The sequence below is a fragment of the Sebastes umbrosus genome, chromosome 7, assembly GCF_015220745.1.
Source record: "Sebastes umbrosus isolate fSebUmb1 chromosome 7, fSebUmb1.pri, whole genome shotgun sequence".
In the NCBI taxonomy this organism is placed as follows: domain Eukaryota; kingdom Metazoa; phylum Chordata; class Actinopteri; order Perciformes; family Sebastidae; genus Sebastes; species Sebastes umbrosus.
Window position 1 is genome coordinate 21322917 of NC_051275.1, and position 23322 is coordinate 21346238.

At 40.2% G+C, this 23322-nt stretch overlaps 1 protein-coding gene across 5 annotated transcripts in view; it reads right to left on the minus strand.

The window, feature by feature from the left end:
- Positions 1 to 23322, minus strand: part of gria4a (glutamate receptor, ionotropic, AMPA 4a) — a 119479-nt gene that overhangs the window by 39469 nt on the left and 56688 nt on the right. For all 5 annotated transcript variants that reach the window (XM_037775470.1, XM_037775473.1, XM_037775469.1 and 2 more), the window contains exons 6-11: positions 19588 to 19641; positions 18609 to 18767; positions 13201 to 13368; positions 12021 to 12125; positions 10994 to 11104; positions 1593 to 1799 (exon numbers count right to left, since the gene is read on the minus strand). In XM_037775470.1, the coding sequence (XP_037631398.1) occupies positions 1593 to 1799; positions 10994 to 11104; positions 12021 to 12125; positions 13201 to 13368; positions 18609 to 18767; positions 19588 to 19641 (804 nt within the window). The remainder of the gene's footprint in view (positions 1 to 1592; positions 1800 to 10993; positions 11105 to 12020; positions 12126 to 13200; positions 13369 to 18608; positions 18768 to 19587; positions 19642 to 23322) is intronic.

Consider the following 23322-nt stretch of genomic DNA (forward strand, 5'->3'; position numbering starts at 1 on the left):
CAGGAATCTGACACGGTAACTAAGGAGACGCAGACTTTATAGACTGCGTAAGAGTTATTTTGAGCATTTCTCAGCTGTTGCGTGTTGGCCTGCGGTGGGGTCACAATAGCAAGGGCACATAAAATGCAATGTAATAGCCCTGCAGGTATATATTATACTATAAGATTACAATGTTGAAGTTATGTTGACTCTGTGCCAGAGAAGTGTTGATTCAACACAATTTCTCTGAGGCCAGAATTCGTAATGTTGTTGGACTGGATTGCTGAACATGTTACATTCTCCTACCCTGTGTATATAGTACGTTGTCATGCTGAAGTATTAGGATATTTGTCATAATTATTGTTTATAGATTATTGACAAAAAAGTGCATATTTAAAGGGACTATTTGTAACTTTGTACGCGCATAAATGTAGCGGGTCGTCACACATGCGCGCTCGCATATGCGCGTTCGCGTGTAGCCGCTGTACCCTCCTCCTCTGCCTGCTCGCCTTCACTCAGACAGCTCAGCTCGCTCACTCCACACTGCAGAAGAGTTAGTTTAGCTCTGAGAATATCTAGTGAATGCACAGGGGACGTTTGTGCAGAAATAACTGCTGCAGCTCCTCCAGACCAACAGAGGTTTTCCGTGTCTTCTGAAGTGACGGAGCTCTACAGAGATTTACGTTGTCTTCTCGTTACCGACCGGGTGCCGGTGTCTCCTCTGCTCTCTCCGGCTGCGGGCGGAGACACGCTGGAGAGCCCCGCTGCCTCAGCCTGCACTGAGGCAGGAAAAGCCAACACTAGGATCAGATCTAAATCATGTTCATGGAGAGACCTTCGTCTGGTCAGCTAACATTACTGCCAAGCAGCTGAAATATAGAGTGATATTGTGCTTTTAGCTGACGTGTGTCACCTCACTGTTTTGAGTGATGCTCGTTCAGGTATATTGAGAGCGAGCAAGCGGGAGCCCGACGCTGACTTTCGTTGATTTCACGGCCACAGGTGTCGCTGTTAAGAAGCATTTCTGAAAGTTACAAATAGTCCCTTTAATTCATTCAATTTTCAAACTGGGGCTGTCACACAACATCTTGAAATAAAGTGGGTTTAAGATTTCTGAAGAGTCTATTACTGTGTTTTCATGCTGAATAAATTACTTGGTTAATCTATAAATCAAATGACAGAACATTTATTGAAAACCATTTTGGCAATCAGATAATCTCTTAATTTAATCTAGGTTTAAAACTCATGTGTTTTTCCTTTCTACTTTGATGACCTCAAATTTGTCACTGTTCTTGTTTTAACTTTCTTAATTGCTTAACCTCCGTCCTGTTAGTAAAATTCCATTACCTGTTTGTCTACTCGTACATACTACATTTCTAATGTTTCTAATGTATTTTAACCTGTGAAGTGTTGCCAGAGACTCTTTGGGTGATATGAACAATAAATAAACTGAAGTTGAATTGAATCAAATTGAATAAACAATTTGAAGGCATCATCTTGGTATCTGAGAGCTTGTGATGGACATTCTCCGCTGTTTTCTTGCATTAGATAGACTACACAAATAAATAATGAATGCTAAAAATAACAACATAATCAATGAAGTCCAAACTTACCCCATACACAAGCTCTCCGACCATGCCGTTCCATATCTTCGTCTCTGGATCTCTGGCTCCATACTTCCCATCCGGTACGATGGAGATCTTGTATTTGATCCCGATGTGTTTGGCGATCTCCGAAGCCAAGTCAATACAGTATCCCTCGAACTGGTCGTTGCCTTCATAGAGTTCCCAGTTCTTCTTCAGCATCACGTAGGGACCCTCCTACAAAACCAGCATAAGGGGAGAAAGACACAGCTGTTTGGAGGAACATGACAGCAGCTACTGTTAAAAGAAGGAACACTTATCAGGAGGAGCCAGCAGTTTAGTTGTAAACACTGTACCGGGGGAAAACACATATTGCACAAAAGAAAAATGATACGAATGAAAGTTATTCCTGTGAAAAAAAAATAGGTATAAACATTTTAAAAAGTAAACCTATATCAATTTATCATACACAGAGAAGCACGGCTCTATAAAACACACCAAAGCAATGTTGCCAAATTAAACTGAGCACAAGCCTCATTGAAAGCAGATATTAAATATATGCACATCATTATAAGAGGCTAATTGTATGTAAGGCAGCAAAGGTAAACTAAAAGTGACACATCTTTATGCAGATCCAATTCTTTTAAAATCAAAATGAAAGGTGCAGTGTGAAACATCTGGCAGCATCTAGTGGTGAGGTTGCAGATTGCAACCTCCCCCGTGTGCCAATTGTGTAGGAGAACTACGGTGGCTGATGGGAAAACATGAATGGCCCTTTCTAGAGCCAGTTAAGTAGTAAAGAAAACATACTTATTAATATTATAGTCAATTTCTGCAAATAGATCCCCCCTAAATGTTACACACTGTTCCTTTAAAGAAGATAAACATCTCACAGAAAAAAACATTTTGTCAGGAAAACACAGCAGCCACCCCAAACTTGATAGAAACAGTTGCACAGTTAATAAAAATGGGAAAAATATTAGAGTTTTGTTTTTTTAAAGGCCATGTCTGAGGCAGATGTTTTATATCTTGTGTCTCTGACTTCTAGTTCCGTGTTTTATACCTCCGTCTGACTCTACATGCCTCCGCTGGGACCTGCACCTGACTCTCTAATGCTGAGAGGAGAGAAATGTACAAGAGGAAGAAAAATACAGGGAGAGGGGAGAAAAAGAGAGGCAGACTGCTGCTTTGGTAATGTGTCGTAAGAGGTAGAATGATTTCTGTGCATGCAGTAAACAAAGATGAAAGCAAAGAGGGAGTTTAATGTTGTCTGGTGAGATGGTGGGTGTATTAGGGATGACACACATACACAAACGTAGTCACAGAGAAGCATGCACACACATTACCACACCTATGTAGGATACCCACGGAGGAAAGATACACACAGGCGTTTGAGTGACAGCGTATCCATCACGAGCAGTGATTTATGGTATTACGCCCGAGGCTGCTCACCCTGTAATCCAACTGAAACCAAGCCTATTAAAACGCTATCAAACCCTTTTTAATCAAAGACTAATCTCATCTAATTAATCAAACAGGCTTTCATATTATCCAAACACTCCCAAGCTATGAAACGGTTTATGGAGATCATAAAACACAATAGAAGATGATAACATATTTTGGATTGAATTCTTCATTCAGGGAATTGGTTTATATTGAAAACAAATACAGTTTGATCAAAGACGATTTTAGACATGTTTTAAAAGGGCAATAAAATCACTCTGACACAGATTCGGAAATTGAATTACATTGAAAGCAAGTGTAGATCAGAAGAAGGCAGGCAGGGGAGTTAAATAAATCGTAAAATGGAAACTGAACAATACAAGCAAACCCTACAAAGGGATGCTGGGTTTATAAATCAATCCTCTTTCTCTTCAGTAAACAAAAAGCTTGAAATAAAACCATTTCCTTGACTAATGGGTGAAAGAGGGTTATTCACTCTTGTAGAAGAAGGTTAGCATGCTAAAACACTAATACGGTGAACATGGTAAATATTATATCTGCTAAATATCAACATGCTTTCTTTGCCATTTTGGGCATGTTAGCAGACTTTTCCTGTTTCGTTATCAATTTGTACCTATCAACTTATCTTTCTTCCTGTTAAATGGTTTGTAAGTTTGAAAATGTACTGTTAATTGTTAAGCCAACAATTCTAGCACTTGTAAAAATAAAAATATTGGGGATATGCATGTCCATTTCTTTGTCCATAAACAATAAGAACAATAAGAATAATGTGAAATTTACATATGAAAACACACATTTTAAAATAAATAAAAAACACCCAGAGCATTACATTATCACATTTCTTACAAACCATTATTCAGTCATCAGTTGTTAAAACAAAATACATTTCTTCCACACAACTGAGAAACTTTACACTTTTATCACCAACATCAACATCATCAAATACAAACATTTATTCCTGTTGTGTTCAATGTCAGATTATGCAAAAACATCTCTCCTAAAAATGTCATTATCACGGACATTATGAGGTCCCGGGGCGCTCATTCCTTTGACTCAACATGAATCATAATGTTAATGAACAGCAACACAGTTTCAAGTAAATTCCCTCTTATAGATCAACGCGGCCATGATGACTGCTCTCTACTGTAGCAGGGATAAAGACCAGAAGTAATGCAGATGTGAGCTGTTTTAAAGGACAATACCAGTGTGATTCAAAGTTGTAGCCTAATTACTGTTTACATCTAAATTAAGGATTTCACAATCATCTTGCTGTGCATTCTTCACTTCAATTTGCATTGCTCTGCATCATAAACTTGATGGTTTCCAACCTGGTGGGATATTAAAGGCAGAGACCCACCAAATAATATCAACATTATTACAAATAATATCTTAAAGAGATTATTTGGTGAATGATACTAAACTGCCTGTAATGTTTGGTGCATAATTATATGTCAATAACTGTATATGAACACAAAGACAAACATAAAATGTAAACTTTCTACAAAATAAAAGTAGTGTAGACTTGAAAATGACAAAAAGGGAATAGATACTGTCACTCAAGTTATTTTCAAGTAAATTGAAAAGAATGAATGATGATAATGCTGTAACCAGATGGACATTGATTATAGTCATTAAAACACTGGAGTACTTGGCAGACTTGTTTTGGATACACTGAAAACCAAATTCACGAATCTGGAACCACTGAAATAGAAATGTGGGAGTACTTTGTAGAGAGATCATTACGTACCCAATGGACACCGAGGCACTTCATACAGTAGCTAATCTGATTAATTAATTCAGCAGTTCTCATCCAGAGATATATCAAAGTTTCTGGGAAATATGTTTATTCACTTTCTTGTATAAACTCACATATCTGTCTGTTAAATATGAAGCTACAGCCAGGAGATGGTGAGCTTAGTTTAGCTTAGAAACAATGACTGGAGTCTTGTCGTCACCTTGAGGTTGCAGGCAACCAGCCGAGACTTCGGGAGGTCACTGCTTCCAGCCAAGAAATAGTCCGGCACAAAACACCCCTTGTGTCGTTTTTACTCTTTGTTTTCGAAGGGGTTAAATAAGATGTAACATGTTAATTGGCAAGCTTTAGAGGCGCTAGTAGGCAGCTTGTTTTACCTTCAGACAGAGCAAAGCGAACTGTTTCACGCTGTTTCCAGTCTTTATGATAAGCTAAGATAACTGGCTGTGGGCTCCAGCCACATATCAAATGGTGTCGATCTCGTCTTTGAACTCTCGGCAAGAAAGAGCTATTTTTTGGAACTATTCCTTTAAGTATATTTATTTAGCACCATAATGTATACAGTGTCCCACATCAGGAGATCGTCTCATTAATGACCCTCCCTTGAAAAACGTAAGACGGCTATTTCGCTTCACTTTTCATCTTAAATCATTGAATCTCGAGGGGAACCGTTTACTTAATTTGTGTTAACAAGGAGTATCCAACCATCTCAGCTGCCTCCTCCGTCAAATTACCCTCATGTTTATCACATTACAATGTCAAGTGTTTGAAATCAAAGCGGGCTACTTTGTTGGGTTAATTTAGTATCATGTAAGCAACTACACATAAACAGACACACACATACACACATACCAGTGGGAGCTCTGCCAACAGTGGCACTGTTTCACTTTAAAGCCTCCTTAAGGTTTGTTATCAGTTTGCCCCAGACGCCTTTGTCTTGGTGTGAAGGTAATAATGCCAATGCTGATCAGGAGGTTGAAAGGAAAAGAAATGGAGGGCATGGTAAAGAGAAATGTGAGGAGAAGCGGACGGAGAGAGGGATGTGGGGCGTGTTGGCTGCATGAAACTACAGAAGAAAGATGAAGGGGCAGATCAGAATACAAACAGAGAGAGCTACAGGGAGAATAGATGATAGATAGGAACAGAAAAAGGGAAAGTGTGAAGGAGAGATAAAGAGGAGGAGAGAATATGACAACGTGAAAAGTGTAAAGAGGAGGAAAAGCAAGAGAGGGGAAAGGCTGAAAAGACAGACATAAAGACGGGTGGGCAAAAGAGGGAGAGCAGCTTTGTAGAAGCAAATGGTTGGAGCTGATAAGACATGAAACACTTCACACTAGAGCCAAAAAGGCAGACAGGACTTGCTATGTAAGCCAGTTAGTCAGCCAGTGGAAAAGACAGGCATCCCGACTGGACAGTCACCTAACTGTCCAGTCATTAATTCAGGCTGCCAACCGGACACCCAATCAGTTCAGCATTTAAAAAGCCACACTTTCGCCAGACGTTACGAGTTAGCCAACCACCGAGATATTTAATAAGCCTGCGAGCCATCCATTCAGATGGCCAAAGAAGCATGCCAAGCAGTCAGTTAGTCACAGCCTGTTTCAGTCAGTCAATTGGTCAATCGGTTCATTCATTCATTAATTACTGCAATTATAGTACATAATCATCTATCCAGGCACACATTTGGCCGGTGAGTCAGTATGAGTATCTCACAGCTATTCTGCCATAAAGAGAGCAAGGCAGTTCAGGAGTCAGTCAGCCAGTCGACTTGAAACAAGTGACCAGTTGACAGACAGTCAGCACCCAGACTATTAGTCACAACGGCTATCGGTCTGTCACTGAGTCAACATGCCAGTTAAAAAGCTTTTCCCAGTAAGTCAGCCAGCCACCGAGACAGTGAGCTGCTGAGCGAGTCAGTCCACCAGGTAACTAACCAACCAGCCGAAAACAAGCCCTGCTGTCTGTCTAGCCAATGATTCACTAAGCCCATCAGTCAACCAGCATCCACAACACTTTTTTGTGTGACACCATTTCGGTTGAACTTGTTACATATTTTTCCAAAGCCAACATTTTCAGAAGCTTGCATATTTTGTCTTCTGTTTTTTTGCAATTTGACCTACTTTACACGATCACATAAATAATGCACCTCCCTAATGTCAATTTCACATCTTCAGCTCTGTGTAAGAGTGTCCTGCATCCTGATGATTGTTGTGGGTTAAGAACATTGACCTTCCATTCATAAACAAGAACGTTTAACAGTGAGTGGACTGTACAATTTGTTTTTAAAGCTGTGTGCTACACCTTTTGATAATCCATCCATCATAGAAAATACATTCAAAGGTAATTTGTATTGATTTTAAGGCATCTTTATAATGCAATGTTATATTAAAGCCAATTAAACATACAAATAAGGAGCATTTTATATGCTGTAATTACCTAAGGCCAAAGCATGTCCTCAGGGACTACGTCAAGTGCAGTAATTATACACTACTAAAGGAAAATGCCAACAGGCTTAACAATCAGTCCCCATCAATGCACTTTGCTAAAATGCTAGTGTGAAAGTTACATTATAGAGAAGTTAAAACATTTATAAAGGTGCCATTACAATGTGAAGAGTGGGGATCTCTTGTGCGCCCCTAGTGTTGAAAACCTTTACATTCAGAGCTCTCACTGGAGCTGAAATACAGTAGAGGAAAGTTGACCAAGTGAGCATGACTGAGTAGATTTACAGAGTGACGGAGCAGAAAGATGAAGATGGAGGGAGAGAGGTATCAAGAGGTGAGGGCTGCAAAATACCAAGATCTGTCCTTGCACTGTCCTCTGAAAAAAAAAAAAAACATACAAAGAGACATAGAAAAAATGATAGATTTCTGTGAGATTTTTTGTTCTGCAGGTTCTCTGTAATGTAGCAGAGAAGCTGGTGGTGATTGTGGTATCCTCGAAAGGTGTGAAAAGGATGTGAATTAATAGGGCTGTGTGATGGTCTGGTGATTTTGTGTTGCCAAATGTCAAATCCTGACAGCAGCAACAGAATCCCTCGCAGAGCTCTCATCCAACTGTGGCTTTTTTCAAAAACAAATGAAAAAAAGACCCCTTATCTCTGAGTGTCGGTGCTTTGTTTCTTCTGTCCTTGCCACTATCGTGCATCCAATACTGTTGAAGATTTGGAGCCGTGCTCACTGCTACTTTCCACTATTTTGTCATGGGGAGCACAGCGCCTCACAATGCTCAAAACACGGTGGCCGTGAATCTCCTTCTCATCTTTTCAGTCCCTCTTTGCCATTCCTTCTGTGTTAATGCAGGGCAAACCACTTTAAGAAATAAATACAGAAAATATACATAAAGAAAAAAGCAATCACGACAAAGCAAAAATAGAGCACAGTGAGTCTTTGTGCAGAGCTTTAGAGACACTCGGTCTATCAGTCTGTCTGTCCTCTGTCTTTCCCGAGGAGGGTTTGCGACTCAGGTGAGTCTGTGTTTCAGTCTGTCGCTCTGTCTGCAGACCCGGCATCAGTGTCGCAGCAGAGGCTTCCTCATCATCAGAGGCTGCAAAGAGGAGGAGGTGGCTGAGCTAACGTTAGCCAAGGCCTGCTGAGGTCACCATCCACAGAGAAATATGCAGGTAAAAAACGAGGGGGCATGGGGGTTGAAGAGATGAGTTAAAGGAAGACGGCAAGATGACACACAGGCAGGGATGAGGAGAAAAAGGGAGGGAACAAACATCGAAAAAGACGTATGTAGTAATGCCAAACTCTTTTGCACACTCATCTATTTTTCAGCCACACAAAATGAATGCAATTAGAGATATATATGATGTATGATATGGTATATTTGAACAGTAATGGTATATTAACATAATATACACATATTCAAAATAGGATTTTTGTCACAGAGTAACAACTCGCCCTTTAATTTATTTGATCGTGTTGCTGTGTTTGTATTTGCTTGTCTTGGACCTTGTCGCGGGCACCACACACTGCACTTTAAGGTTTAACACATTGCCAGTTGAAGTGTGCATGTCTGGAGGCGGGACTGTCACTGGGGACATTTAGTCCAGCTGAATTCACTTTTCTGAACTCTTTCCTGCAGCATGTGTGGCTGTTTTCCTCCGTGCAGACCTGACTACAACATCTGGCCACTGGAGGCGCTGTAGACTTTCCCCGCGTTATCAAATCTTTGAACATTTGCCCATTTATAGGTATTTCTATGAGCACTACAGTACAGCTATAGATATTTTGGTCATACTTGCTGGATGAAGCAATGTGGCCTGAAACAAAATGCTGAATTGCCGAAGCTCAAGCATCTGTGGCTTGTTTTATCTCTGGGCTGAAATTAGTCTTCTGAGTTGCTTTCACTTGCATCATTTTGCATGCCCAATTGAATTAGACTGATTGCATTTACAGGAAGGGGATGGCCACCATAAAAAGGCTGCAGATGGGTGAAGTGAAATCAAATGTAAGCAGAGGATGTGCACGAATCCACCGATTAGCCCTCCTTTATCCGTGTTTGTAGAAGAAAGAGGAGAGTAATTATACTGGGCTGCAGACCGGTGTCTATGTGAAAGCCATTAGAGGAGACTGGACTGAGGTCACTTCTAAATGGTGATCCGAGGTCAGTTTTAGATTTGCCTACTAATGAGACATTAGTGTAATCTTCCAGCTGGACAAGTGCCACTCCCTCCTGGCTGCACTCTGAGAGCTCTCTGCAACTCGTACAGCTCATCCTGCTCCAACCTGATTTTTCTTTGACATTAACAAAACTCTGCCACATCACATCCACACGTTGTACTTCATCCCCCGGCTTTCTGACACTGAATGTATCCTTTAGGCCACTAAGGGAAGTAAACTCCTGCCTCCAGCCTATGGTTCAACCCTGAACTCTATCTATGATATGTATCAACCTTTTTTGTTTGAGAACCCTTAAAACAACTTGTGACTCCTAAATACTGGGTGCGTCTACTGGTTATGACTAAAGGCCTTTAGACACCGGGAGCATCACGAATAAACGTCACACAAATGCGAAATACTCGCCTCCGAATATTACGCATCAAAACTATTCATACCAACAGCGATGCAAATTTGCGACAGTTGCGCCAATTTTTCAATAACAGATTCGAATAGATTCGCGCAGGCAGATGACTAACTGCAGAGAGTACACCCAGAGAGAGACCCACAGCACCATCTAGCAGTCTGTCTAAGGTAAATTGTTGTATAGCCTGAACTATTGTAAGCTATTTTACTGAGTTTCCTTTTAGCAAAATGCTCTGAACGAGTTTGTCTCTGGTAAAGAGTTACGAAGTGTATATATCAAGGTCTTTTATTGTGAAAGTTAAGAACGGAAGGAGTGGATCTGGTCTGCGCTGACTTTTTCAATGTTGAAAGGAATAATAAAGTTTGCTGTCTTGATTCAGACTACGGAGCATCTGTGTTGTTGTACACTGTAGTGTACGTTTTGAGGTACAACGTGATTGGTTGATGTATTTATTCGCGGTGTGAAAGCTCAGAAAAATCAACCGAATTGATTTTTCGGCCCGTAATATTTGCGTTCTGTGTGAAAGTATTCATGACAAAAACAACAGTTTGATAAAAATATATTTATGTGAGATTTAAAAACGCCCCTGGTGTGTAAAAGGCTAAAATATTTCACTCGAATAATGTAAAAAAAGCAAAACTGAGTGAAACATCTGACAAAATTCCCCAAATTTGCTGAAGTGGAAACATGTTTTTTGTTTTTTTCTTCTTTTCTATACTGTTAGTCATTTTGTGACCCCTTGTCCCAAACCCCAGATTGGGAACCACCGTACTACAGCAGCAAACCATGCCTGTCACACATTGGTCATTATCTAGTTCTGTAACCATCTTCCTGGAAATCCAAGCTTACTCTCTTCCCTCACTTTCCATGTGCATGCACCTGATCTTGCTTGAAAATTACAGAAAACAAAGTTCTATTTTTATTTAGCACGTGTAACACGGAGTATTAATCACCTGTTGTGCACCTGATGTGACATTTGCATTTGCACTAATTTGTATCTGCATAAACTCCAAGCCTCTACATGAGGCAGATGTGAGCTGGGAAAGCAGGTGAGAGCAAGGTTTTTGGTGAAATGAAGTTGTGGAATTGGAAAAAGACTGATGCGTGTTGAAGGACAGCTTCACCCACATCTTAAACAGCACCCAAATCATGCAGAAATGAAAGCAGCCTGAGGGTACATTACCATGATGGTTGTAACGACTACTGTTCGGTTCTCCATCGACGTGCTGTCGTTGGACAGAGCATTTTCATTCTGGACCAACACGAGTTTGTCTATGTCGTTCCAGTAGCCGATCTGAGAGAAACAAAGTGATAAGAGAGAGAGAATGAGAGATAAAAGAAAAACAAATCATCCAATCAATCAGTCTTTATAGCGCGATTCATTCAAAAGTAAAACTGAAAATGCTTCTAATAAAATCAAGATAGACACAAACACAAATGAATAGATATAAACAAGGAAATGGAAACTGTGTGAGATGAGATGAAAGGAATAAAAAGTAAAAAAAGAGTCAACAGAACGAGCTGACTCCAGCAGATTTCCCATTGGAACTGTAGAGGATATTGAGTGTGAGCCAGGAACCTTCAATAAACACACATCGCTGTCGAAGGAACACTTGAGAAGCCGGAACACGGTGTTATTTCTTTATTATAGGTGCTACATGTGTGCTTCTTTCCAGTAAAGAGGAATTATGAGTAGTCGCAACCTGAGCCATATCCTCCCAATTTTGGCTGTAACGAATAAGGATTACGTTCAAACTTTCCTTATTTATGTCACTGCAGAGTTTTATTAACCCCCAGGTTGACTGGGAGCTGCTCCGCAATGCACACTCCAAAAAGCTATTAAAACTCCAGCTGCGATGGTTCAATTGAAGTTATATAAAAATATGTATAACAGCAGTAAGACAGGTATTAATTAAGAGTTACAGAGATAATTACTCAGTAAATTCATACATTTTTTAACAACCAACCATCGTGATGGATAAAACAAGAAAAATGCAGCACACATTAAAAACTACAGGAATGATCCTTTAACAATAACAGTAAGCTTATGTGCTTTCAGCGACTTTCCTGCTGAAATAATGAAATACTAGTTTTCACATGCAGTTGAAAATAAGTAACAACAACTGCATGGAATAATGTTTCTGATGTTGTTTAACCCATAAATTAAAAATGTTGTTTATCATTGTCTTTAAGCCATGAGGAGAGCCTACCTTGCGTGGTCCGTTGCTCTTCAGTTCAAACACGTCCATGGTATAGTTGACCCTCCGCCCGTAGTGATCAAACTGAATGTTCCCAGTCAGGCCCTGAATGCGCACCTGAATTTATGACAGCAATGATAGTAAGGACTGGAGAAAAATAAAACAATAATCCTTAAGATTTCAGTCTAGGGGATTTGGAGTTATTGGTTGTGCACCGTTTCCTGTGAAGCCCTCGTGTCAGTGCGGCAATGGCGGACAACCACACTAACAATGCTATATAGAGAGATACGTACTGAATGTTAATACATTGAATGGTTATTGTAGAAAAAAGTGGCAACCATAAGTATCAAAATGGGGTTTGATTTTATAAAAATTAAATGTAGCTTCAATGTTTTGTTTTCCTACAAAAATAACATGAATAGCTCATATAATACAAATAATTTGTCAGATAACAAAAATTCTGTCTAGGTTAAGGTTAAGATAATGGCTGGAGTAAATAGAGATGTAAATCACAAGTTTCATCATGATTATTATATTATATTATATTGATTCTTTGGACAACGATACAATATTTGCTGATATCACAAAGTCTGCCATGATACAATTTTGATTTGATTCAATTCAGGGGCCTGCGATCGATACGAGACGTAATCTTATGTTCATTTAACACAATCGGTTACATTTATATCAACTCACAAAAAACAACTAAAATCTGATTTGACAGTTTCATTACTGGGCTCTTTAGGAAGGAGGTACACTTGGACATGGCATGGGAATTTCAAAATAAAGGTGTATCTTAAAGATGATGATGTGTATCGATGTTTTCACTTTGCATCGATGATATTGGATTGTTGATCATTGAATGAATATATCGATCCAGATCGATGTATTGTTACACAGATACTGAATAGCGCTTATTGTTAATGTCATGGTAGATACCTTAGAAGTGCATGAAAGTCATTACAATGTCCCACAAGTATAGTAATACAAGTTTGTGTGTTAAGCGTTTGTGGACTCAACAATCCTAACAATAATTTAAAACACTTAAACGTCAGCATGGATTTCTGGAACATTTCCCTTTTTTTATGCCAGCTATTTTGTTGACTGATTTTGTCCGTGTGTGTGTGAACATCTGTCTGAGCGTTTCGCAGCCTGTTTATACTAAATTATACAACATCGAACTTGTGCCAACCTGTTTGAGTGCACGCTCCATATCTATTCCTTGGTTCCAGGGAGCAGCTGGATTGGCCAGGCAGTCACCCGCGTTGCCACGGCGACTGATATCAATTTTCTGACGGCGAAGTGTGCGGAAGGCTTCGGCCATCACAAGGACGCCATCATACGTTAAAGATGAGGTATACTGAAGAATGAAGGGAAAAAAAAGAGGAGGAAGAGACAGAAAAAAATAATGTTATTAATTTGACAAGTTTTTTGTCAGGCAAATAAATCCTTTGTCAGTACACAGAATGAGAGAAATTAATCCTGTAATACAATTAATTTTCAGGTAATGCAAAAATCTGAAATGAGAGAAAGGCATTAAAAAGTTTCCTGAAAAAAATAATAATGAGACCCTGTTTTACTTATCCTGGGATTAAAATAACTAAATGTCCAATCTGTTATTTTTTGACCAAACAAAGCTGAGGTGGATCTACATAAAAGTTTAAATTGTTTCTACAATATTAAACAAAATTGATAATTTCTAAAACGAACACAACCATAACATTGGCTTATTTGGGTAATAAATTGTGCCTTTAAATGCAATATTTCCACATCAGCATTCCAGTCATTTCGTTGTTGGAAACCCAAATGTATTTTAAAGCAAAATGAATTTTTCTGATGTGTTTGGAGCTCAGCAACATTAAAAAAAAAACTTTTTAGTGATGGTTTACTCTGCAAGACTCCATGAGATAAGATACAAAATGTTTGAATAGATGCTTTCTGAGTAAAATGTGCTAATGTTGCAGGGCTGCACCATAGGACTATGCCATTTATTCCTAAAATGAGAAGAAATGTAATCTCAGACAACAGCTGTATTACTGCATCAGACCTCAGACCATCTTCACTCTACATGAACTAACCTCACCGGTATGCAAACATGCTGACCTGTGTTTCAATCTATCTTACCGCTCTGACTTTTATTTGACTTCCACAGCTACGGTTAACACCGGTGACCATCACTCAACATCACTGTAAATGTAATGTAACTGTAAATGTGCCAGCTTTAGCTTATATATCAAGCTTATAGTTTTAAATACAGTCACTGGGCCATTAAAAAGACATTCAATTTAAATCATATTGCAAATCCGTTAATTAAATCCCCTTCTTTTGATGGTGAAATTTAGATTCACAAGACTTATAAAAGTGGTTTCATTATATTCTAAAAAATGATGTGGCCCTTTTGAAGTGAGTTGGAGTTAATTACAAAAATTCAATGTTTTAAGGGAGCTTCTTAAACATTACAGCGAGAAAAAGAGAAAGCTGTTCTCTAATGAATCTCTTAAAAGTAGTGGCGATCTTGACAGTTTGTTTGACAAATTCATTATAGGCAAATCACAGCGGGGGAACAGCAGCACACACTCAGCAGCAACAAACCCACCCAGCCAACACACGGACACACACAGCGCCACGCAGACAGAGGCAGTCAAACACACAGCGGGCCGCCTTCACATTCACGGCAGAAACGAGTGATGAGATGAAATTGGTAGGAATGAGGGAAGTCGGCTGAGAGACTCTCTGAGATGCTCTCCACGCCTCTGCAGGTACTTTACTCTCTCACTGACATCCCTTGATTTGCATCCCACAAGAAGTGTTTTGGAAGGCTGTGCAACCATGTCATCCTCCTTTCATCTCCCCCCTTTGAAACTAAAGAAGCCTTTAGGCGCGCGACTGACATACGACAACTATAGAATTCAACGAGAAAACAACAACAAAACTGAGCCAACTAGCAAACTGTTTTCAATTTCTGTCACAGGAAGAACAGAAACACCTTCGGGACACATGGAAAACAGTATTAGCTCTTTAAAAACACCTAATTCTGGATAATATTTCTAGGATCAGGTCAAATCTCCAAGTTCGGCTAAAATCCACAGAGTCAAAACAGACAAAACTCTGAAACTGTGCATTCTCAAATAGGATAAATCACATACTGTAGCCTAATTAGGGCTGGGCAATATGGATAAGTAATGTGTAATAGTAATAGTAATGTGGATATAATCACTAAGTGGGTAAAGGCAAATAATAGAACAGCATTAACGGTCTGGTAAGTTCAGAAAAAGACGTCACTTTACTGTAATGCAGCCTTTAAAACTAGGAAAAGACAACACTTACTGTGTGCCATATTACAATATCCAAAATCTAAGATATCTAGTCTCATATCACGATATCGATGTAATATTTATATATTGTCCAGCCCTGAGCCTAATACCAGTTTACTTCACCATTCCTTATCAGGCCAAGGACCAGGTTTATACATGGTGTATGTAATAAAATAAAGCATGGGCAACTTTTCACACAGAAGCTACAGTAATATTTAACAATCCAGCTTTTTCAATCCCGATACCTGGGCTTTGAGTATCGCTCAATACCGAGTACTGATCCGATATCAGTGTTTAATAAATAAGCTGTAAGCCTCACTGTGCGGAAGTAACAGGGATTATTCTGTTATTTGTAAGACAAAATCAGGCTTGACTTAAACATTGCTTTCCTAACTTTGTGAAACAAAATGGAACAAATAAATACATAGATATACATTTACTGAACTGGTATTTATTATTAAAATAATAAATCGTACACCAGCAACTTGGTAAAAAATCTTAAAAATGAACAGGAACTACAATTCAAATGTGAACCTTTTTAATACAGTGACAAATTGGTCAAAACTTAATTAGGAATTCAATTAATTCCAGTCTATATAGTTTATAAACATAGAATCAGCCCCATTGTCACAGATATCCGATCCGATCGGCCCGATACCCAATATCGGTATCTGTGCATCCCCAGTAATAGTCCTAAAAAATGATTGAGATATAAAGGCAGCCAATTATCTATTAAATATGCAAACAAAGATGTTGTAAATCTATTCATATTCTAGTCATACAGTTAGGGCATTTGATGGAAAAAGCCCCCAAAAAGGCTGCAGCTCTGAGAAGATACGTGAGATCAGAAGCATTGTGGCTGAATTTTGATGAAGTTATAGTATATTTCTTTGCCAGGTCACTGATCATTTTCATTATACTCCAACAAAATCTCCAGGCACCCCAGAGCTCATTTCAAGGCACAGCAGCTGAGAATCTCTGGGATAAGAGATTTTGATTGATGGCCAAACGCAGCTAGCCCAAAAATCCAGTCTCCAGTGTGAAAGGGGCATGTCCCTGTAGTGCTTTTCACACTGCACATTATTAGACCAGAGTTCTACTTGGCCTGAGGCTACGACGAGTTGGCCCAAGGCTAACTGAGCTCAGTTTTTACACAGTACCAATTAGCCTAGAGCAATTTGGAAGCATCTGTTGTCACTAGAGATACCTGGTTTTGTGTTATTGTGTTAAATCATTAAACTCGTGTTTACTTGTTTGCAAAAGGTAGAGGTAACACATCATTTTGGGAGGGGAACCTTTGAGTGAATATGTTCACAAAGTTCTGAAAGTTGAGAACACCTGCAGTTGTGTTTACCTGCAAGGTCACCATGCGTATGCATAATACGTTTACCTCCATTAACACATCAACTGTTGTGTAAACGGGTCGATTGATGCAGCTGACATCCACTAATAAAATATCATCAGGTCAATCTGAGAACGATGATAAGCCAATTAACACTGGTCCTCGGGTGAAAAATGACATTCCAATAATGAAAGTGCATGACCAGCATTGAAAGACTCACATCACTACCTTGTGTATGTGTGTCCTCTGAGAGTGACTGTATGTGAGTGTGAGCCAAGAGGAAGGGAGAGATAGATGCAGTATGATGTCTTAATAATAGGTAGGTAGACATATTTGCACATATGCACAAAACAAATGCAATGTGCTGCAGGTCAGTACCAGGTCAAAAGAGGTGTGCTGAGCAGTGTTTTCTCCTAGGTTGACTGCTTTTGGGCGGCGGATGAGCCGGGAACCTACAACCACACCAAATTGAATTCTCAAATTTAACATTTTAAAGTTTCTTTAAATATTTATCAGTGAGACCTACTTTTCCAAATAATTTCGCAAATCCACATGAACCACTCTTCACATCTGCATAAATTAAATCCACCACACAGCACTTATTTAAAAAGAAAACAAGTCCCTTTTAAAGCTGTTAATCCCGTTTTTCTTCTTCCACAACAGCGGTGACAAACACCAGGCGCAAATGCCAGAAGTTGAGTTTTCAATAAAACTAAATCATGACTGGTGCATGCCAAATTAATCAGAGCATACAAGGCCAAAGTCCTCAGTCACCAATTGACCGGTTGCTGACAAGCAATGTAGCATTTTAAAAGGCTATTTTTAAACAGAGAATACAACAAAAACACAGAATCCGTCAGCACGTTAGCGTGTCATACACTACCCAGCCTGTTTGTAACTGGTACCGACAACGTTATCTTCACTTCACCTGTCCCTTATCTGCTCTGCTTTGTGTGTGTGTGTGGAGAAGCTAAGCCCTGCACTTGGTGAAACACAAGAGTGGAGGCTATTCATGTGAAATTTTAGCAGCGGTGATCATAAGCAGCATTCAAATACTGGGGAAACACAAGCTGAAGGAGGAGAGAGGGACAAAGACAGAGACAGAAAGAAAGAAAGAAAGGGGGGAGTGGGAGAGACTAAATAGAGGCACACTAATGTGACAGAGAAAGGGACATGGGTAGTGAGAGAAAACAGACGCTGATGGGGAATGGAGAGAGGATATACAGTAAGAGACACAATGAGATGCATTATATTATATACAGTAATTGTGCATTTGGATACAGAACAGGAGACAAGGACAAGGAATACTGTATGCAGGAAAAAGTGAGAGGGAAAAGGTGAGGATGGCAGACATGACAAAGAAGTCTGACGAATCTGCATGCATCATGTTGACCTAACAGAAACAAAGAGGGATTTATGTATTCAGTCATAGATTGATCAGCTGAGTCACCTTTCCAACATCCTGAGGTCACACTCTGATTGGCTCAGAAGCAATACCAAATGCACCACATCACACTCTGAATGGTTCAAATGCAGCACATCACCCTGTGACTAGTGACCTGCTTGGAAGAAGAATTTGACTTTTGTGGTGAATTTCAGGTACGAAGAACAATTTGCACACCAATGCAAGCACCTCTAAATGTGTGTGTGTGTGTGTGTGTGTGTGCACTGCAAATATGTGTGTGTATCTGTGCACAATCTTCTGGTGTATATGCAGTTGTACTGACGGTTTGTTATAGTGGAAAAGAGCTTTTACTACATTTCTAAAGTAAAGTGAAGTTCTGCATTTTTGTTCCCTGAATAAAGTAGACAAAGAAGAATAAGGGCTGCTGAAGAGCACATTTCCATAACAAAACCCGCTATTGCAGCTATTTCAAATGTCATTTGTTACTCAGTTATTTCCAATCTGTGTGCTTAAGGAAGGGACAGCATATTTTTTAGCACCTTAGGTGGGCTTTCAGATCCAGGGTACTCTCTCTGATCCAGTTTGTTCCAACGCTGCATCAGTTTAATGACGATAGGCCTGCTGAAGTCCACCAGCTGGAAACCAGTCACATTGGCCCCGCCATGCATGAACCTCTCCAGAGATATGTCCTTAAATCCCTGAGAGAGAGAGAGAAAGAAAGATGGAAAGACAAGGTGAAAAGAGAGATGATGCAAGCACAGAAAGAACCGAGTGGAAGAGTTATACACCACATACTCCTACAGTTTATCTGATTATTTATACCCGTACTTAATATGGAGTGGTTTCGACAGCTGAGACTTCATGCAGGGTGACACTTCGTAGTGAAGTGGTCGTGGAGAGAAGGAGCCATTTGGGAACGGGCCAGAGACAGAGGTAGAGAATAAAGACGTGTGAGGGTTACTCTGGGGTGATGGATGCTAATTGCTAAAAGGCTATCTAGCTTGACCTGAGCTCAGTGGACCCTTTTTCACAGTGTAGGAGAGAACGGCTGTGGAACAGATTTCAGGGATTAAGGTTGAAGCAATACGTCATTTAACTGACGCGAGTTACGGCAGCTATCCGCAGCTCTGACTTTGTTGGGGAGAGACGAATGTATTAATTCTGGAGTGAAAAGAAAAAGGGCACCTTGGTGGGAATATTAAAAGATCAAGGTGGAACTGGCAACCGTGGTTTGTTGATTTTTCTGCTAATAACTGCAGGAAAATCAACAACATTGAGACAAGCTGAATGTCAAAGTTAAGTATGTCTCATAATGTTGGCTTGAGAGGCGTAGACATCGATTGTGTGTTATGGGTGATTCTAATTTTTTTAAGACCTCATCTTGCTCTTCTTTTTTGAAATATTAAAAAAAGGACTTATACTCCTTTAGGCTATTAAAACAAGACATTACACCAACACTCTGCTAAACATGTCGCAAAACAACAGCCAAAGGCACGCAATGCCATTAAGAGTTCTTACCAGATTTGCGACGATGTAATGGTAACCTTTTACATGTTTCCCCACACTGACAGCCTGGAAAGAAAAACACAGAGAGAGAGAGAAAAAATACATCATTTCTTTTCTATCAATTGACAATGAATGTAGTGTGGCAAACCAGTGCGCATGTAGGATACACAATTAACTTGTGAGCTATTGAATTAACTGGCAAGTTGGTTTAATTTAGTTTTAGGGGAGCAGGTCAGGGAGTCAAACTACAAATAAAGGAGACTCCCTACCATCTGCGGCTGTGGTTATATTCTTATACTGATTAAAGGCAGAGGGAGTGATGGGTCTGTGTCGGTACCATGCTGGCTCAGACTCTGCAGCCTCTTGGAACATTTAAAGAGTTTCAGCAATGTGTTGTCTCTCTGGTCTAACTTTATTTAAAAAAATGCCCGCATCCTGTTAGAAAGATGATTTAACTTGTTTTGGTAATAAAGGTGCCTAGATCCAATAGTCAGCAGATATATTAAAGGGATAGTTTGGGTCTTTTGAAGTGGGGCTGTATGAGGTACTTATCCATAGTCAGTGTATTATTTACAGTAGATGACGGTCAGCACGCCTCCAGCTTGGAGAAGCAGACAGGAGTTACTGCACAGGACCAAAGTAATGTACTGTTGTGGACAGGGCCAGCAGGAAAACTTATTTTAGCCACCTAAAAGAAAGGCCTGCCAAAAAAAAATCAGTTTAAGTTTACGCTATATTTAGAATATTTTCACCGGTAAACCTTGCTGTCAGACAGCCCTTTCTGACGGGGAACTGAAGCTGTTCCATCTATGCCAAAGCCACCTGACTCCATTGAAAAAAATAGTAAAATGTACCGGGTCGGGACACATGCGCGCTCGCATATGCGCGTTCACGTGTAGCCGCTGCCTCTCCTCCTCTGCCTGCTTGCCTTCACTCAGACAGCGTGCGCGTTCTTACTCAGCTCGCTCCACCTCTAGACGTGAACATGCGCACACTTCACACTGCAGAAGAGTTAGTTTAGCTCTGAGAATATCTAGTGAATGCACAGTGGAAGTTTGTGCAGAAATAACTGCTGCAGCTCCTCCAGACCAACAGAGCTTTCCCGTGTCTTGTGAAGTGACGGAGCTCTGCAGAGAGAAACTTTATTGTCTCGTTACCGACCGGGTGCAGGTGTCTCCCTGCTCTCTCCGTCTGCGGGCGGAGAGAGCAGGGAGAGACGCTGCAGAGCCCCGCTGCCTCAGCCTGCACTGAGACAGGAAAAGCCAACACTAGGATCAGTTCTAAATCATGTTCATGGAGAGACCTTCGTCTGGTCAGCTAACATTACTCCCAAGCAGCTGAAATACAGAGTGATATTGTGGTTTTAGCTGACGTGTGTCGCCTCACTGTTTTGAGCGATGCTCGTTCAGGTATATTGAGAGCGAGCAGGTGCGAGCCCGACGCTGACTTTCGTTGATTTCACGGCCACAGGTGTCGCCGTTAACAAGCATTTCTGAAAGTTACAAATAGTCCCTTTAAAGTCACATAATAACACAAACAAACTAACCGATTGATGCAGCGGTAGACCAGCAACTCGTGTTCTGCAAGGTATAATTGCTGTTTTTTTTCAATCGATTCTGGTAGGTTTGGCGAGAGCATTGATGGATACAATAGCTTCAGTTTCCTGTCTGAGGGCAAGGTAAACCAGCAAAAATATTCTAAATATAGCGTATACTTAAACTGATATTGCTTTTTTTATGTGAGCCTATCTTTTGGGTGGCTAAAATATGTTTTGCTCCCGGCCCCGTCCACATCAATACATTGCTTTAGTTCCGTGCGGTAACTCCTGTCTGCTTCTCCAAACTGGGGGCGTGCCGACCGTCATCTACTATAGGTAATACACTGACTATGGATAAGTACCTCATACAGCCCCACTTCAAAACACCTGAACTATCTACTATAAGTGTGAACATACGTACAAAAACATATCTTCAACATTTTTCAGCTTTCCCTACAGCATCAACTTGTTGCAACTAAAGAATTCATCCAACTAAATCATTTCCACTTCATGTACTATCAACACGTGTTGCCATTGAACACAATTGACTGCTGATTATCTGTTTGGTGTGGTTGTCTGACTTTGAATGGCTGACGGTTTGGCACAGTGCTGAAGTCAATAGTGTAATGGCATCGTTACATCTGCACAGGGGGATGGAGTGAAATATGGCGCATTGTCAGATATTTGACAAAACATCTTGTATTAACATGGTGTCTAAACTTAATTAATAAATTGCTCACATTTTTCTTTCTGTCTCGCTCATCCACACGTATCAACAGCTATGTACTGACACATACAGATGCACACACACACACACACAGATCGCAGCTGGCAGGGGCCGTCAAACAGAGCAGTCTCTGTCTCAGAGCAGGGGAGCTTGCCAATGCCAGCACTGCAGAGCCCACTGTGTCGGGAGTGTGTTTTTGTGTCTGTATGCCTGTCTCAGTATATACTAGTGTGTATGTATGTTTGTGTGTGTGTGTGTGTGTGTGTGTCGCAGTCTGTCTGTTCACTCACCACAGAAGCCAATTAAGAAACTGTCTATCTGTCTGGGATGCTGCTACTGGTGTACGTTTGTGTGTGTAGCTGTATGAGTATGTGCATTTAAAGCTGGTGTGTGTTTGCTTGCCTGCAGCTTGCATTAAGAGCTGGTATGCATTTTTACAGAAAAATGTGCATGTGTGTGTGGGGGGGTATGTATTTGCGTGTGAGCACGAGTGTTTAGCTGTGTGTGTCACTGAGTTTGTCAGATGTGCAGACAGAGGATCAGATGTGATGACAGGTGGCAGAACCAATGCGATGTTACACTGAGACCTGAGTCAAAGGGCACATACACACACCACACACACACACACATACATCTGCACCACCTGTCAGAGCTTAACCATCAAGCAAGACAGATAATCTAATGAAGTTGGACAAGCGTAAGGTGTCAGAGTGTGTGTGCCTTCATATACTGTATGTTCTTCTGTGTGTGTGTGTGTGTGTGCGTGCGCTCAAAATCAGTATCTGAATGGACAGTATGGTGTGTTTACTGCAATCATGCGCTGATGTAGCTGTTGGGGAAGTCACATTTTAAACTCCACAATATGAACTCCAGGGGAAAACTGAAATTGTGTTTTCTCTGCAGATGTCAGAAAGCATAAGGAGTGTTGTTGCCAGTAGCTGAGTTAAGCAGACAGACACCAGTAATACAGTGGGAAAAAAATACTATAATTGGAAATGTAATATACTTAATTGTTAAAAATGTTCTGGTTAATTTACTTTATAAACAAAGCTTACTCTGTACTCTGTTTTCTGTGGTTTGAGGTGTTAATAATGTGTCATTGTGGCGTGTTCGACCTCATTATTAAGTGTTAAGTGCTGTTAAGTCCAGGTCAGTGATGTAATCTCTGCCCTGTCTGTAGTAATCTCAGTGCCACATAAAACTGTAGAGCGGCATCCATTAAAGCAGTATCTCATGATCTAAAATGCTGCAGGGTCCTTCAGGTTCCAGATCACTGTCAAATATCATCCTGTGCCTGCAGTAAGCCAATAGTGATTGTTTTTCTAATCTTGTGATGTACTGTAGCTACACTAGGGACTATAGTATTTAGTAATGCACCATATGATGTATTGTCGTAAATTACCACCAATTAAAAGCTCATATGTTTAATTTATGCTTCACTAGTTAGTTAAAGAGCGGGTCCATTATTTTCCCAGTGGTGCTC